The following is a 12,979-nucleotide window of genomic DNA, read 5'->3' on the forward strand; positions in this document are numbered from 1 at the left end:
TTCACTGAGAGGCAAGTGTCAACTGAGGATGAAAAGTTTTCTAAGTAATTGGTTTTATTGACATTGCAACACGGCAATTTTGCAGGTGGAGATACTTTCAACTTTAGTAGTATAATTTGAAACTATTTGAAATTCGGAATGATCCATTCTTCTGCCTCAAGGGACTGAGGGGTTAATTCTTCTGTAATTCTTTCTCTGATCTGGTTCTGATTTTGTTTTTCAACCTTACTGAAACAGCTGCTTTTCTAGCACTTGGTGCTTTCACAAAAAAGCAGTTTGCTGGTATCTTTTATTTTTCCTATCTTCCTAATGGTTCAATGAGACAGCCGTCTCTGTCATGGCTTTCTTATCTCTCCCTGTCTTTCAAAAATACAACAAATCTTGCCTGACCTTGTAGCTTTACTAAAACTGAAACAGCAGTTAGTCTTGCAACAGTTTGAAGCAATCATAATATCCGTGAAAGCTTTAGATTTTCGTCAAACTTCCCAGCATGCCATCTTATTTCGGTCAAGTTTAACAGTTAAATATTTTATCCTTTGTTAATACTTTCAATTAAATTCTGGTCTTTTAGCAAGTAATCAAGGAATTTTAGCTTATCCTTTTAGTTTTCCATGAAAACCAGTACTAAAAGTCCATATTTTTCCATCATGTATCCATAGCTGAACCAATGTGGTTTTAACTTTATCTACATTCATTTCAGACTTGTACTAGAGAGTGTTGAAGAAGCTATCGGTCTTAATAGTACTAACGATGTTTGAGCTACCAAAATCATCTACGCTATGTAGGGCGTCACCAAAGTGAGCCATGGCACAGAAACTTACTTCAGCATCTATACTTTCTGTCTCAAAAATCTCATTGCATTGCTAATGAAGGGTTTTTTTTCTGCTTATTTCATGGCTGAGCTGAAGCAACCATTTCTCATTGGTGATTGTCTTCAGATAAATGAATGTAAACTGCAATGTTTCATTTCCCATTCTTGGGGAAGAGTTTCCTCTGAATTTTCTATAGTGACCCAATTATAAAACCTACTGCCTGATGCTGGTAATGTTGGATAGATTATTTATGTTCAATACGGGCAATAATTTAATTGAAGAAGTTTCTAATTTTTTTCTCTACTCTGGGCAACAGAACACGACCGGATGTTATCAGCGGTGCACAAAGATTAGAAGGATTAGGATCTGCAGAAGTAATATTCACCCCCATCATAATTTTTTGTGATATGTCAAATAATAACAGGCTGTTGCTAAGCCTTTGGTCTATTAATTCATGATCGCAAATTGCTGTAATATCAGATGTTACTTTACATATTTTAGTTAAATCTTCATGGATTGCATTAGTTAAATCATGACTGTTGGTATTCGGTCCTTGAACTAGTGTCTGTCTTTATTTTTTCTAGATCAAGGTAATGTATTGCCTGGGTTTATCATCATCACAATATTGCTGTGTCCACAAACATCAGGTTAATGATGGCCACTGTCTAAGCCCTCGGTCTTTACAAGTGATGAAGTAGAGTTGATAAGATGCTTAAGCGCAGTTAGAGTTCTTGTTCTAATTTGTTGATTCTTGCCCTCCAACTTGTCTAGAAGGAATTTGATCAATGAGTCTGCATAACCTTTCAGGGCTCTGGAGCAGCAGAGGGTTATATTATGGTTCTTTGCAGCAAGTTTGTTATTAAAATCCACTCGAGCTCAATTTGTCAGTGTACGTTGTTAACAGAGTGTTCATCTGCCTTTCAACCATCAGCTTCTTGAATTCATGGTCCCTTCTCATACAATGCATTTACTATGCATAATGTATAGCGATAGGAAGATGTGAGGCCGTGCAATGATTTTAAAACTCTCATCCTTTTTTTTCAAATAAGAGTGTTGCTGGAATCGGAGCCAATGTAGATCTGGGAGCACAAGGTGAAAGGTGAATAGGACTTGATGTGAGTTAGGATGCAGGGAGCAGAGTTTTGAATGACCTCAAGTTTCCGAAAAATGGAGCATGGAAAGTCGATTAGAAATGTGTTGGAATAGTAAGGTCTAGAGGTAACAAAGGCATGGATGAGAGTTTCAGTCGCAAATGAACTGAGGCAGGGCTGAATTGTGCAATGTTACAAAGGTGGAAGTAGTTGTTTTGGTGATGGCATGATATGTGGTCAGAAGTTTACCTATGGGTCAGATATGATACCTGAGTTGTGAACAGTCTGGCTTAGCCTCAAATAGTTACCAAGGAAAGGGATGGAGTCAGTGGCTATGGAATGGAATTTGTTGCAGGGGCTGAAGACAATGGCTTCAGTATTCCTGGTATGGGAGGAGATTTCGGCTCATTCAGTATTTGATTTCGGGCAAGCAGCCTCACGATTTACAGACAATGGAGCGGTCGACAGAGATGGTGATGAAATAGAGCTGAGTGTTGTCGGTGTACATGTGAAAACTAACACTGTTTTCAGATGGATTGAGGGATTTAGTTTTTCACTCAAGCAAAATGCCCAGTGATCCCAGAGTCTACAATCCTTTATTTGTTGTGACATAATTAGAAAAATCAACGCCATGCTAAATAATAAACAAAAATGCTTAATTTCTGTAATAAACACTTTCACCAATGATTTAACATGATTTTTGTAGTATGGAGACCAGAATTGCACATAGTATGTAAAGTGTAGTTTTAGCAAAGGCTCTGTATACATTTAACAATACCTCTTACTTTTATATTCTATGCTGCTTGGAAATGAATTTCAGTCATTTGTTTTCACTCCTTATGACCATTTCACCTTGTTTTCCTACTTTGTGATTTATGTATCTGTATTTTACAGATCCTTTTGCTCCTCCACCTCATCTGGTTTCTTATCTTTCAAAAATTGGGAGCCTCTATATTTCTCATACCAAAATGAACAACCTCATAGTTCGCTATGTTAAATTTATTTGCCATTTACCTGTCCAGTTTAGAAGCCTGTTTGTTTTTCTGTAGTTTGGTGCAGCCCCCACATTTGTGAATTTCAGCACTGTACCTCCAATTTCTGAGCCCATTCATTATTTGTAAGGATATTATCAGGAATAAGAGGATGTAACTATCAGAAACGATTGAGCAGGTTAGAGCTCTTTTCTCTGAACAAGAGAAGATTGAGGAGATCTGATCGAGGTCTTTATACTTATGAAGTGGGGTACATTAAGATGGATGAAGAGAAATATTTCCAATTGTTGGTGAGTTCGGAACAAGATGATCTTAAATACAAGATGGCCATTAACGTAAAATAAGTAATTGATGCAGAATTTCCCTAAAAGGTGTTGAGAAGTGGAATTCACTGTCACATGGAGTGGTTGAATCAAAGTAATAATGCATTTAAGGGGATACTTGAAGCATAAATAAGTGAGAAGGAAATAGAGGGATACTGAGGGCAGAGAGGGGAGTTGTAATTAGAATGGGAGGACGCTTATGTGGAATATAAGTAACACCTTAATGGTTGAGCTGAATAGCCCGTTTCTTTGCGTACATTCTGTGTAATTTTACATTAGTTTTTTTATTGGACACCCAAATGATGTTGGCTTCATGGATGGGAATGTTTGTGAGGAGTCTGAGGTCCAAAGTCTTTTTGTGCTGTTTACCTGTTAATATAGCCAATTCCTCTTGCGTGACTTTTCTAATTAAGCAAATCAGATAATTACAGTTAATTGTAAGCTGCTGAGATCATTCACGGCAATTTTAATGTTGAATATCTCACTCTGTTACATTTATGAAGTATTTTTTAAAAACAATGGCCTGAATTTAACCTTTGGCAGGCGCGCAATTGGTGGGACTGGGAACGGTCGGGAAATGGACCTCCAACTGTGATCGGCCCCCCCCACTGCGATTTCCAATTAACGGCCAGCCAGTGTGAGACATGCGCTGAAAAGCTCAGCGCTGCCGGGGTAGGGGTGGGAAGAGGGTGGATGATGACGTTACTGGTGGTGCTTGTGAGCTCTGCGAGAAAGCTCCCTGAAGGTAGTCAGCTGCCCAGGGAGCTGCAGACGGGAAAATGCTAAAATAAAGGTTTAAAAAGCTGCAAAAAAAAGGTCCATGTGTCATAATCAATCACCTGAAAACATAGCTGATAAAAATGCTGTCCACAGATATTTATTTTTATTTTATTTCATAACAGAAATTTCATCCTACCCTTTAATGAGGTTTGATGAAAAATCCAAAGGTTGCCTGGCCGATTCGCCCGTCCACCAACTGTAAGGTTAAATGGGCCATGAAAAAAATCAGAGACAATTGTGCTGTTAATGGGCTTAATTGCTGTCTTAATTGTCGGTGGGCGTTCTTCCCACTTTTGCCCGTGTCTGCCTAGCGAAATATTGCAGGAGTGTGTGATGAGGTCAGGACGCTCGCCCGACATCTTCTCGCATGATTTTACGCCCGGTTGGGTTGGGCGCGCGCCTGCCCGCGGGACGTAAAATTCAGCCCAATGTGTGGTGCCTAGTGTGTGACAAGCATGCAGTTTAGATGCAAGACCTTTTATATGCTAGCAGATCATCTATGATACTCATGAAGCATCAGAAATGTTGTTGTTTCAAGATGGGAGGAGGGTACATTGCCACTGAAGATTTGGAAAATAAGTTTTTCCCAAAAATTGTGCAGTGTTGTTCAGTTGGTTCATTGTTTGTAAGGGCTTTATTCTGTAACAACGAGGAGCAGAGAAGAAAGGCCCTAGAGTAATTGATATTATTTGATATTAAGTATCTTCCAAAAGGTTTAATTTAATTTAAAGGGGTAAGTCATGGCAGGAGAGCTCAAAGCCATGGTGTGTTCCTCCTGCTCTATGTGGGATGCCAAGAACATTTCCAGTGCCTGGAGCCAGCATGTGTGCGGGAAGTGTCTCCAGCTGCAGCTCCTGGAAGCCCGGGTTTCGGAACTGGAGCGGCGGCTGGGGACACTGGAGCATCTGTGAGGTGGAGAGTGTCATGGATAGCGTGTATAGAAAGGTGGTCACACCACAGACAGGAAGGGAATGGGTGACCACCAGGTAGAGCAAGAGGACTAGGCAGGCGGTGCAGAAATCTCCTGTGGCTATTCTCCTGCAAAACAGATACACTGCTTTGGCTACTGTTGAGGGGAATGGCATCTCAGGGGAAAGCAGCAACAGCCAAATTCGTTGCACAAGCTCTGCTGAAGAGGGGAGGAGTAAAAAGTGTGGGAATGCAATAGTTATTGGGGATTCAATTGTAAGGGGAATAGACAGGCGCTTCTGTGGCCGCAAATGAGACTTCAGGATGGTATGTTGCCTCCCTGGTGCTAGGGTCAAGGATGTCTCAGAGCAGCTACAGGACATTCTGAAGGGGGAGGGTGAACAGCCAGTAGTCGTGGTACACATTGGTACAAACGACATAGGTAAAAAAAAAGGGATGAGGTCCTAAAAGCATAATATAGGGAGTTAGGAAACAGTTAGGAAATAAGTTGAAAAGTAGGGCCTCAAAGTTAGTGATCTCAGGATTATTACCAGTGCCACGTGCTAGTCAGAGTAGAAATAGCAGGATATGTCGGATGAATACATGGCTGAAGAGATGGTGTGAGGGGGAGGGTTTCAGATTCCTGGGACATTGGGACCAGTTCTGGGGGAGGTGGGATTAGTACAAACTGGACGGGTTACACCTGGGCAGGACCGGGACTGATGTCCTAGGAGGGATATTTGCTAGAGTGGTTGGGGAGGGTTTAAACTAAAACGGCAGGGGGGTGGGAACCTATGCAAGGAGTCAGAGGAGGGGGAATCAAGGACAAGAACACAAGACAGAAAGGGGAATAAGAAAAGTGAAATAAAGGGCAAGAATCAAACAGGGCCTTGGTGAAAAATAGTGGGAACAGGACAAGTAATGTTAAAAAGACAAGCCTTAAGGCTTTGTGCCTTAACGCAAGGACCATTCGCAATAAAGTGGATGAATTAGCTGCGCAAGTAGATGTAAACAGGTATGACATAGTCGGGATTACGGAGGCATGGCTGCAGGGTGACCAGGGATGGGAACTGAACATCCAGGGGTATTCAGTATTTAGGAAGGACAGACAAAAAGGAAAAGATGGTGGAGTTGCATTGCTGGTTAAAGAGGAAATTAACGCAATAGTGAGGAAAGATATTAGCTCTGATGATGTGGAATCTGTATGGGTAGAGCTGAGAAACACTAAGGAGCAAAAACCGTTAGTGGGGGTTGTATATAGATCCCCAAACTGCAGTGGTGATGTTGGGAATGGCATTAAACAGGAAATTAGACGCATGCAATAAAGGAACATCTGTAATTATGGGTGACTTTAATCTGCATATAGATTGGGCAAATCAAATTAGTAACAATACCATAGAGGAGGAATTCCTGGAGTGTTTGCGGGATGGTTTTCTGGATCAATACGTTGAGGAACTAACTGGAGAACAAGCCAGCCTAGACTGGGTATTGTGTAATGAGAAAGGAATAATTGGAAATCTAGTTGTTCGAGGCCCCTTGGGGATAAGCGACCATAATATGATAGAATTCTTCATCGAGATGGAGAGTGACATAGTTGATTCTGAGACTAGGGTCCTGAATCTTAATAAAGGAAACTACGATGATATGAGGCGTGAGTTGTTTATGATGGATTGGGAAATGTTACTTAAAGGGATGACGGTGGATAGGCAATGGCAAACATTCAAAGAGCGCATGGGTGAACTGCAGCAATTGTTTATTCCTGTCTGGCGCAAAAGTAAAACAGGAAAGGTGGTCAAACCATGGCTTACAAGGGAAATTAGCGATAGTATTAGATCCAAGGAAGAGGCATACAAATTGGCCAGAAAAAACAACAGACCTGAGGATTGGGAGCAGTTTAGAATTCAACATAGGAGGGCTAAGGGATCAATTAAGAAGGGGAAAATAGAGTACGAGAGTAAGCTTGCGGAGAACTTAGGAAATGACTGTAAAAGTGTCTATAGGTATGTGAAGACAAATGTAGGTCCCTTACATCAGAAACAGGGGAATTTATAATGGGGAACAAAGAAATGGCTGACCAATGTCTTCACAAAGGAGGACACAAATAACATACCAGGAATGCTGGGGAACACAGGGTTTAGTGAGAGGGAGGGACTGAAAGAAATCATTATTAGTAGGGAAATGGTGTTGGGGAGATTGATGGGATTGAAGGCCGATAAATCCCCAGGGCCTGATAACCTACATCCCAGAGTACTTAAGGAAGTGGCCCTAGAAATAGTGGATGCATTGGTGGTCATCTTCCGAGATTCTATAGACTCTTGAACAGTTCCTACAGATTGGAGGGTAGCTAATGTAACCCCACTATTTAAAAACGGAGGTAGAGAGAAAACAGGGAATTATAGACAAGTCAGCCTGACATTGGCAATGGGGAAAATTCTAGAGTCCATTATAAAAGATTTAGTAGCTGAGCACTTGGAAAACAGTGACAGAATCAGGCAGAGTCAGCTTGGATTTACTAAAGGGAAATTGTGCTTGATAAATCTACTAGAATTTTTCGAGGATGTAACTAGTAGAGTTGATGAGGGGGAGCCAGTGGATGTGGTTTATTTGGACTTTCAGAAGGTTTTCGACAAAGTCCCACATAAGAGATTAACATGTAAAATTAAAGCGCATGGGATTGGAGCTAGTGCATTGAGATGGATAGAAAACTGGTTGGCAGACAGGAAACAAAGAGTAGGAATAAATGGGTCTTTTTCCGAATGGCAGGCAGTGACTAGTGGGGTACCGCAGGGATCAGTGCTGGGACCCCAGCTATTCACAATATATATTAATGATTTAGTTGAGGGAACTAAATATAATATCTCCAAATTTGCAGATGACACAAAGCTGGGTGGGAGGGTGAGCTGTGAGGAGGTTGCAGAGATGCTTCAGTGTGATTTGGACAAGCTGAGTGGGCAAATGCATGGCAGATGCAGTATAATGTAGATAAATGTGAGGTTATCCACTTTGGTGGCAAAAACAGGAAAGCAGATTATTATCTGGCTAAAATTGAGAGAGGGGGATGTGCAATGAGACCTGTGTGCCCTTGTACACCAGTCGTTGAAGGTAAGCATGCAGGTGCAGCAGGCGGTAAAGAAGGCAAATGGTATGTTGGCCTTCATAGCCAGAGGATTCGAGTACAGGAGCAGGGATGTCTTGCTGCAATTATACAGGGCCTTGGTGAGACCACACCTGGAATATTGTGTGCAGTTTTGGTCTCCTTATCTGAGGAAAGATGTTCTTGCTATAGAGGGAGTGCAGCGAAGATTTACCGGACTGATACTTGGGATGGCGGGACTGACATATGAGGAGAGATTGAGTCGGTTAGGATTATATTCGCTGGAGTTCAGAAGAATGAGGGGGATCTCATAGAAACCTATAAAATTCTAACAGGACTAGGCAAGGTAGATGCAGGAAGGATGTTCCCGATGGTGGGGGAGTCCAGAACCAAGGGTCACAGCCTGAGGATACGGGGTGGATCATTTAGGACTGAGATGAAAAATTTCTTCACCCAGAGAGTGGTGAGCCTGTGGATTTTGCTACCACAGAAAGTAGTTGAGACCAAAACATTGTATGTTTTCAAGAAGGAGTTAGATATAGCTCTTGGGGCGAAAGGGATCAAAGGATATGGGGAGAAAGCGGGGGCAGACTATTGAGTTGGATGATCAGCCATGATCATGATGAATGGCGGAGCAGGCTCGAAGGGCCGAATGGCCTACTCCTGCTCCTATTTTCTGTGTTTAAAAAATACTTTTATCAACTTGAGGTAGATATAGTTGTTCACTCGTGTTCTGTTTTTACGTAATGTTCTGCATAAATAAATTAACTAATTGCCCAACTATTCATCTCCATATCATAAAGTACCAAGAAATATATAAAAGTTTAATCTTCTTTGCATTTTTCCATCATTACTAATGCAGCAGTACCCAGCCACCCTTGCAACAGTGTAAATTTTATCATTGAAGTTAAAAAAAATCCAGTAAAGATATATAATGCAGAATTAAAAATATTTGTTTTAATCTATAAATAAACTTTAGTATTTACAAATTGATCTAATTTTCTACCTGAACAGTTCTGTTCAAATTTATATTTTTTGAACATAAGGTGAGCAGGCAATTTTGCTTTGCAAGGACCACAGTGACTGTGCATAAGACTCTAAGGAAAACAGTGGAAGGGGAATATTGTTGCCAAGTTCAAGAGGGAGATAGATACTTTTAGGTGAAATCAGTGAATGAGCGGTCTAAAGATGCACCTCATTTGCTTTATCCCTGTGCTACACATGCCTTTCTTTTCCACCAATGGACGTTCATTTCATTAACTTTATGCATAGCTCATGACCGCTCATCTCCACACCACCTACTACTGCAACATATTCTGGTCTTTTAATATTCTGTGCAACTTTGTGTAAATCTCCCACTTCCATTCTTTTCTGAATATGAACCTAGGGTATCATATGTTTCAAGCAGGTTGTACAGTTTTAAATGACTAAATGTAAACATACTTAGTATCAACAAATTCAGTACTTTAACAAATATAAACTCCTTGAAATATTTCAGCATTGCTGTCTCCGGTAACATTAAATAAGTTAACACTTTAAATTTCATTGAAACACTACTGACTTTGTGCTATTCTGATCTCATCAAAAAGTTCAGGATTGTTTTCTGCCTCTTCTGTGTCTACATCAGGGCAACATTTCCGCTGCAGTTTTCACTGTTGCCTCCAGTGTAGAACTATTTCCAGAATTTTCATCGCAAAATGCAGCAGTTTTACATTTATTTCCCTATTAGGAGAGTGAAGGTTCTGCTATCCACGATAGTTCACTGTATACTGTTGGAGAAATCACAATTAAATTGTGCCATTACAATGACTGATAATAAATGCCATTGAGTATGTCACCTTGCCTGCATGGTTAAGATTTATTTACCATCTGGACATTCCTTACTTTGTTATTAGGTGCTGCTTACAACTCATCACAGATTGCACTCCTGTCATTCAAGAAGAGCTGGATCTCATCAATGCTCTCAATCTGCTAGAGGAGTTCAACATGAACATCTTGCCCATGCAAGGTATAAGAGCTTGCTTCTGCGTAATTAGTACTGTGCCTAAAATAAAACAAATGTTGCACATAGAAGAACGTGAGAGGAAATAGTGGAGACCCTGTGAAAGTGGTGGGAGAGAACACAGGGCAGTACTATTGCTAGTAGGAGGGAATGGACAGAGGTAAAACACAAACCCACAGCATGGATTTATGCAGCTTAACCTTGATAATCTTAGGTCTGTTAAGCGCAAGAGGCAAAGTTCGGGGTAGGAGAAGGAACTGACGAGGAAGGCAATGCAGGAAGGGGAATTGGCCACCTCAGAGACCACTGGCTCTTATTCAGATAGTTAGCACCATTGAGAACAGAATCAACAACTTTGGTGGTGGAGCTTGATAGTTTATGGGAGGCAAGTATAATACCTATACATAGGAATGTTTTTATGAATTACATAATCACCAAACAGGTGTAGCAGTAAAGTGTTACTGGAATTAAGTGGCATTTACAGAAAATGTGCATCATATAGACATGAAACTTACTTTTAAAAAAAGTCACTGGCCTTTAATTCTGCAAAACATTCCTTCTTGGTTTCACATTTTATCAATCTTTTCCAAAATAAACTTCAGTGTCTTCATATATAATGATAGCTGGCAATGGAATTCACAACACAAACAGGGTATATGACTCAACTGGTCTGTGCCAGCATTTATTCCTCATCCCACCTACTTCATCTAAACCTATCTGCATATTTTTAAATTCCTTCTCCCCTCAAGTGCTTATGTATTTTTGCCTTAAAGGCTAGTTGTCTCCTCATGATAGGCAGTAGCAAACTCTAACCACTCTTTGGATCAAGAAGTTTCTCCTGAATTGCTTATTGGATTCTAAGCTCACGTTATTTTAAGTTATTACATTATTATTTTGTATTATTTTACATTTTGTCCCCTAGTTTTGAACTCCCCACAAATGGTAATATATTTTCTATGCCTACCTTATCAAATTCCTTTTTAATTTTAAGAGATCTTTAATAGGTCAACAGCAGTCTTTTTTTTTACTAGATAAAAAAGCCCTAGTTTATTTCACCTTTCCTGATAAGTATAATCTCTCCATTTTGGCATGAAATTAGTAATTTTTTTTGTACTTTCTCCAGTGCTTCTTCTATATCCTTTTTATTATATGGAAACCAGAGCTGCCCAGCCTACTCCAATTTTGCTCTAACCTAGGTTGTACACAAGCTTAGCATAATATTCCTGCTTTTCAATTCTGTTTATCTACAAATGTACCCCAACGCTTAGTTTGATTTTTTTTATAACTTTGTTAACTTGTTTTTCAACTTTTAATGATTTGTGATACCTTTGCTGTTGTACTCCATGAACAATGCTACTTTCCTTTCCTAAATTGCTGGAAGTTTTGCTATTTAATGACAATGTAAAAGCAAAGTTTTACATTGAAATAAGGATAGAAGTATGAATATGACATAGATTCTGAATCATGTCTGCATGCCCTAGTCCAATTACCCCTCAACTTCATCCCCACTTCACCCGTTTGGCCTTGTTCTCATTGCCATGAGACATTGACTCGTATGTTGAAATATGATAACATTGTGTTTACCAATTTATTTCCGTTCAAATTTACCACGGTTAGTAAGTAATGCACTGCAACTGCATTTTGCACTTTAAGCATGGAACTAAGCTTGGCCTATTATGTAATCATTTCTATTCAATGAGGTCCCTTAGAATCCAAAAATGCAATTTAAAACTCGGATTAAATTTTCAAAGAGGGTGCAGTACTCAACAAACATATATCCAATGAATGCCGATACAGTAATTGTGTTGATTTATGCAATTTATATCCCAAGGGCAGAAAGTGTTGAATAAACTTTTTTCTCCCTTCTCTTTGCTGTGAACTGATTCATAGTATAATAAAGTAACTGTGGGACTACCTTCAGCTACATTGCATTTTAAATCAAATCAATATGTTGCACTGCATCCTGCTAGCAGTTCCAACAAAACACAGTAATTCAAACTATAGACATTAACACAAGAGGGATAAACAAAAGAATGAAGCACAATTTTGCTTAAAGCATCTGAATAATAGAGAATTCCATGAAACAGTGAAGATCACAGCTCCTCTTTGTTTTGAATATGTGCAGTATCTAAATGTAAAATATTACAACAGCCACTTGAACTGTTCCTAGAAGCTGGAACATCAAAAAACAATATCTAAAAATATTTCAAAGAAAATTCACCACGTCTAAACCACCTGATGAGGTTCACCATCAGTATCTGCCAGTAGCCCAATTACTATAATGTTTAAAGAGAAGGAAAGAAGTTGATCCTAGCCTGTAACAAATGCTCTGGCATCAGTGCCCAATTGCAGGGTGAAATTTCAGTCACTTCACAACTCAGACTGTTAGCACCATCTGTCCATAGTGATTACCTAAGTTTACAGCATGTAGAAATAGAACATAATTTGTAACCCACATTATGTTGATATGAAGATTCATCCATAGAAGTTTGGTTATTGAGAAATGTATAAAATCAATTTAGTTACACTTGACTTAATTTCAGCACTGGATTCCATATTAAAAGTGTGAAAGGATTTGTAGTGCACGGTTAACTTCAGTTTTATTTCTAACCTTTGATTTTTCACAATAAGCGGTCTGAAGAATAGAGTTACTGGTAACAGGGAATTTTCCTTCAAATATGAAATGGGATTTCATGCATTTATTTCACCTTCATGAGAATTTTTATGTTAATATATGTGGAATAATTCCTTTCTATATTCAGTTTCCTCTCGTTTGGTTAGGAAATGTGTTTGTTTAATTCATAAAGCTGCAATTCTTTTACCAAAATTTTTCATATTACAATGTTCATCAGTGAATGGTTAACTGTTGATTTTACTTGAGAAATTTTAAGTAAAAACTTTAATGCACTTTGCAAATGGTGCTACATGTCTTTGTCAGCATAATTAACCAGCTGTTACAAAACAGTGCCCTGGCCA

The 12,979-nt window shown here is 39.4% G+C and overlaps 1 protein-coding gene across 2 annotated transcripts in view; it reads left to right on the plus strand.

Annotated features, from left to right (window-relative positions):
- nbas (NBAS subunit of NRZ tethering complex) overlaps positions 1-12,979 on the plus strand; it is a 248,466-nt gene that overhangs the window by 124,974 nt on the left and 110,513 nt on the right. For both annotated transcript variants that reach the window (XM_078541594.1, XM_078541595.1), the window contains exon 31: positions 9,897-10,009. In XM_078541594.1, the coding sequence (XP_078397720.1) occupies positions 9,897-10,009 (113 nt within the window). The remainder of the gene's footprint in view (positions 1-9,896; positions 10,010-12,979) is intronic.

Source organism: Cetorhinus maximus, chromosome 5 (genome assembly GCF_964194155.1).
Source record: "Cetorhinus maximus chromosome 5, sCetMax3.hap1.1, whole genome shotgun sequence".
Taxonomy (NCBI): domain Eukaryota; kingdom Metazoa; phylum Chordata; class Chondrichthyes; order Lamniformes; family Cetorhinidae; genus Cetorhinus; species Cetorhinus maximus.